The 5,722-nt window shown below is 35.1% G+C and overlaps 1 protein-coding gene across 1 annotated transcript in view; it reads right to left on the bottom strand.

The window, feature by feature from the left end:
• The window catches only part of Phum_PHUM117300 (protocadherin fat 2 precursor, putative), a gene marked incomplete at both ends in the record, with an annotated part of 25,676 nt that extends 21,449 nt beyond the window's left edge, over positions 1-4,227 (bottom strand). The window contains one exon of the mRNA XM_002424137.1: positions 669-4,227. Coding sequence (XP_002424182.1) covers positions 669-4,227 — 3,559 coding nt within the window. The remainder of the gene's footprint in view (positions 1-668) is intronic.
• Between the last annotated feature and the right edge of the window lie 1,495 nt (positions 4,228-5,722).

The following is a 5,722-nucleotide window of genomic DNA, read 5'->3' as shown; positions in this document are numbered from 1 at the left end:
TCAAATCACATAGTAACATTTTTTACCTTAAATACATAATAAAACTTAAATTTTATTATTATTATTTTTTTTCAACGCCTTCACTCATTCACTCATTCATTCATTCAATCTCTCATTCTCTCTCTCTCTCTTTTTTTTTTTTTTACTCCCGTAGATTTTCCACTTTCACATTTTTATGCCAGCGTTAAATAAATCTAATTTCGATGCAAGACTTTTCCCCCTTTCCCCCTCCCCCCGCCCTTTGAGTGATTTACCGCAGGAACAAATTCCAATTTCTGGGAATTTGATAAATCGTTTTTTGGATTTATCCTTTTCTATCCCTCAAAACGTGCTCACCATTGCCTGCCTGCCTGCCCGACCTCCCTCCCCCCTTCTTTTTCTTCCCCTTCGGATCCACCTAAAAAATCCTCCCCTCACTTTTTCATCTTATTTGATTTTTTTTTTTTTCCCTCGTTCACAAAACTCAATTCATTTAAATTTTATTTTTTATTTTTATCAACAAAAAAAAAAAAAAGTTTAAAGTAAGTCTAAAGTTTTATACACCGAAGGTAGATTTCCAGTTTCCAACAGGGGATTTCGTGAATAAATAATATTTTTATTATTATTATTATTTATTCGATTTAAAAAATTTACAAAAAAAAAAAAGAAAAAAAAGAAAAAAAACTTACCGTTTTCGTCTATGGAAAAATATCCGACACCGTCTCCTCCTTTTATATAATATGAAACCTTGGAATCATCTCCCGGTGGATCCTGATCAACAGCTTGAACTGTCGTCACAACAGTTCCAACCGGTAGATTTTCTTTTACGGAACACGACACTACAAAATCTGGAAAAACAGGCGGGTAAGCATTTTCGTTAACGTCTTCAACTTCGACGATTATTGTAGTCTCCGAAAAAAGCGGCGGGGATCCCTTATCCCGAGCTTTCACCACAAGATTGTGGATTTGCCTTAATTCGAAATTAAGTTCTTTTGCCGTTCTAATCGTACCAGATTGTTTGTCTATTGTGAAAAGGCCTTCGCCATCGGTTTCCGCGGATATAAAATATCGTATTTCACCTCCTTCTCTCAAATCGGGATCGGATGCACTGACCACCGCCACGACCGTACCCACGGGCACATCTTCTCTGATTCTTACGGTGTACGAAGGAAGTGCAAACACGGGAGCATTATCGTTAACATCGTCAATATGTATTTGTACTATGGCGTCCGAATAGAGAGAAGGTTTACCCGTGTCTTTTTCACCTCCGTCTACGGCACGAATTTTAAGTTCGTATAAATCCTGTCTTTCTCTGTCTAAACCCGATGATACGAATAAAATTCCCTGAACGGGATCCACCGAAAAATCTTTCGTATCCGTTATCAAATGATATGACACGATTCCGTTATTTCCCAAATCCTTGTCGGTGGCGTTGACTCTGAAAATGGCCGTGCCATTTGCTTCGTTTTCCGGTATTCTAAAACTCGCGACGGATTTTTCGAAAATCGGAGGATTGTCGTTGATGTCTAAAATTGTTATTGGCAATATTTTAGAGGAAGACTTTTGAGGTCGGCCCAAGTCGAATACGCTTATGTTCAAAAGATATTCATCCGTTCTTTCACGATCTAAGTAACCAATGACTTTTAATTCTCCAGTATCGGAATCTATTTTAAATACGGAATCTTGGTCCCCTCCCGATATACCGAAAACAAGTTTTCCGTTGTATCCCAAATCTCTATCGCGAGCTTGTATGGTAGTTAAACGCGTTCCCAGAGCAGCCGACTCGTTGACTTTTATTTCCAAAGGAAAATTAATGAATTCCGGCGAATGTATGTTTTCTCCGTAACGACTCGGCATCATGGCAAATTCTTCTTGGTGTTGGAGAGGCATGTTATTTTTTTCGGCGGCAGCTAAGACTTCAGTTAAGCGTCTCGCGACACCCGTGTCTCTACATTCAAAGGCTCCGATATCGTCTGATATGAACCTTCCGTGTCCCGGCAAATTTCGCTTCGCATTAACTAAATACATGTGCACTCTGTTAACATCGGCGAAATGAGTTCCATCCGTGGCTGTGACGTTTAAAGTTCTCTCGCTCACTTGCACGTCCATGAGATCACAGGTGACCGATAATATTCCGGACGTCGAATCTAAAGCGAAGCAATTATCTTCATTTCCAGAAATTAATCTGTAACTTATTATGTTACTTGCATCGAAATCTATGGCCGACAACGTCAATATCTCTGTTCCGATGGCAACGTATCTCGGAACGTGACCTGTACATTCTACTTTTTCAAACTGTGGACGGTTGTCGTTGATATCTTTTAAGCGTATTTTAACTTGCATTTCGGTTTGACGCCGAAACGGAAGGCCCCAATCGGAGGCTCTTATTCTAAGAATATAATTCCTTCTCATGCTTTCGTAATCTAAAACTTGCGTTGTCCGAATGATTCCACTAAAATGGTCTATTTCGAAAGGCACTGGATTAAGGTTGGCTATGCTATATGAAATGTATGAGTTTTCCCCGAAATCTTTGTCCTTGGCAGTTACTTTAAGAACCGTAGTACCCGCGGGTTCGTTTTCATCGATGACGACGTTCATTTCGGAGGTATCAAATGTCGGATCGTTGTCGTTCATGTCAAGGACGTTGATTTTAACTTTAGCCGACGATTGTTTCCTTCCCCTTACGGTGCCCTGATCGATGGCCGACACCGTTAACGTATAAAATGATTTTTCTTCGGCATCTAATATTTTTGCCGTGTATAACATTCCCGTTTCCGAATTTAAATAGAATTCGTTACCTTCGTTGCCACCGACTATTTCTAAAAAGACTTTTGCATTTTTACTTTCGTCGGGATTGGCCACTTTAAGTCGGATAACGGGGGAATTAACGGGTGAATTTTCCGGAATGTTTACTTCGTATATTTCCCTATCGAATATCGGTATGTTATCGTTGATGCCGGCTATTTTCAATAAAACGGATTTGAAACTTTGTTTAGGGGGCGTTCCACTATCTACGGCTCTAAGTGTTATATTATATAATTTAGGATGATTATCTCTATTTATGCATTCTAAAAGCTCTATGCTATATTCGCCGTCGTCGATTTTTTTTATTCTAAAATGACCGTCCGAATCTCCGTCGACGATATCCAAGGATTTGATCGCACCGTGAATTCCTTTATCGTTATCTATGACCCTGACAAATGCGGCAACTCTGAAATTTGCATTTTCTTCGACGTCGGTCAATGTTTGAACGTATATTTCAGGCACGCAAAAGTTGACCTCTTGGACTCTTATTATGAGTTTGGCAGTGCTTTGTCTGGAAGTGGCACCTCTCGAAGTGAATCCCCTATCTTGTCCGATCACTGTTAATTCGTGCATCGATTTGTCATGATATCGCAAACGTCGAGTCAAAGAAATGACTCCCGTCGTAGGATGAACGCTAAATTGATCCGTTCGTTCCGCAAAGCTATAATACACTTCACCGTTTCGACCGGAATCGGCGTCTTCGGCTAAAACTTTCAATATGCTTTTATGAAGGGGCATGTCTTCCGGTACTGTTTTTTCGTATTTACTATGAAAAAATAAAGGTTTTAAATCGTTCACATCTAATATGTTTATAAAAACCACGGTGTTCGTTTCGACGGGTTTTTTCCCGATTGTTCCCGTCGCCTTAACATCAATAATATATTTATCTTTTCTTTCACGATTTAACACGTCATTCATATTCGTTCTCGTCCGTATAATTAAAAAGCAAAAATCTCCCACCACGAGTTCTTCGGCTTTGAAAAATTTATCTTTGTCGCCGCTGACAATTTTAAAATGTATTTTTTCCAAATCATCCGGCACGTATATTCCCATTTTTTCTTCCGAAACGACATTTGTTTTCCAAGGGGAATTTTCCGGTATGGTTGCATTATAACTTTCCTTGGTAAATTTAAATTCATAGACTTTATCATCGTGGCGAACGGTGGGTTCGTCGTTTCGATACGCGTTCGGCGAAAGAGAACTGACGGAATCAATTGTTGGAAAAAATAAATTGGACGATCCTGGAGCGACGACGGTTGTTGTAGTAGATATGGATTGAGGGGATAATGGAAAGGGGGTTTGAGGAGTTTCCCAATCAGGAAATTCTGTAGTTTCTGACCATTCTCCCGTTATTTCTTTCGATGATAAAGTAACGGAAGAAGCCAAAAAAAGGAATTGTATCATCCAAATTCTCCAAATGGAACATCGCCATTGCCACTTCATTTTTTTCATTTTTTGCTTTTGTTTTTCCTCATGTCACATAATTTCTTTAAATTTTTTTCCGATTTTCATTTTTCATCGTACGATCCTGAAATGATAATAATAATAACAAAAATTATACACTAGAAAAACTAAAAAAAATGGAACGAAAAAAATTGTTGTTGTTTTTTTCTAACGCACGTTTATTATCAGAAAAAAAAAATTCATATCAAATTTGAAATAACACAAGCAGCATAAACACACACGCACACACCTCTACGTGTGTATATATATATATAAGGTTTGACTTTTCAATTTCATAAATGTAAAAAAAAAATTTGTCTTTTACACGCGATTCAAACATTAATTCATAAATGAAACAACCACTCGGTGAGTAAAAAAAAAAAAAAAAAAAAAAATTAAGTGTAAGTAAGTAGAAGAAAAAAAAAAAAAATTCATTTTCTTTTTATAGCAGAAGGCAATCGAAAAGATTTAATCGTTTATTCTATTAGGGTTAACGACTAATCGTTAATCTCGTAAATCCAAATTAACCAAATTAATGCACCGATCAAAAAAATTTTTTTTTTTCATTCTATTCCTTCTATTAATAGATTTTTTTTCTCACTCTCTCTCTCTCTCTCTCTTTTGTTTTTTTGTCTTATTTAACACTCGGTTATATCTTTTTTTTTGTTTTATATATTCAGGCATGTGATATATTTACACGTTCATAAATTATAGTTATTATAACAAAACTTTTTTCCTTTTATATTTTTTTTTATATTATGTGCCATATTTATTTATTATTATTATTATTATTTTTCTTTCTTTTTATTCGGATATTAAATATGAAACAAGAATATTATACACGTCGCGTAATTTTTTCTTTTTTTAAAAAACATTTTCACCTTTTCGATTTATTTATTAATTTAACAATTAAAAAAATAATAATAATAATTTATTTAAATAAATTCGGATAATTAATTTTTTAAACAATTCATTCATTAAACAAAAAAAGAAAAAAATTATAAATTTATATTTAAAAAGGTTAATTTTTTAATTTTTTATCATCAACCTTCCCCCCCTTAAAAAAAAGGAAAAATTTTTGAAAGGAATTTTCCTCTTTACTTTTAGTTTAATGGGGTGAAATGGGGCGTAAATAAAAAAAAAGAAGAAGAACGGGGGGAGAGGGAGGAGGAAGAGGAGTTTTGAGTAAAAAAAGGAAAAATTTACAAGGAATAAAAAAAAAAAAAAAAAAAGTTTTAATGAAATGGTTGCCAAACAGTAGAAAAATTTGAAACCGGAAATGGAAGAATCAGTGAGCGGAAGTCAATTCAACAAAGTAAAAAAAAAATATATATATATAAAAAAGTGAAAGAAGAAGAAGCAGAAGAATAGTTTAAAAAAAAAAAAAAAAATTTATATTCGAAAGACAAAAAATACGTTTTAAGTTGAAAAACTAATTTGGATTTTAAGGCAAAGAACAAATAAATTAAAAAGGTTAAAAAAAAAAAAGAGGAAA

The sequence above is a fragment of the Pediculus humanus genome, genomic scaffold, assembly GCF_000006295.1.
Source record: "Pediculus humanus corporis 1103172107463 genomic scaffold, whole genome shotgun sequence".
NCBI lineage: Eukaryota > Metazoa > Arthropoda > Insecta > Psocodea > Pediculidae > Pediculus > Pediculus humanus.
Note: the sequence above shows the minus strand (reverse complement) of the source record. Positions and strands in the feature narration are given on the sequence as shown.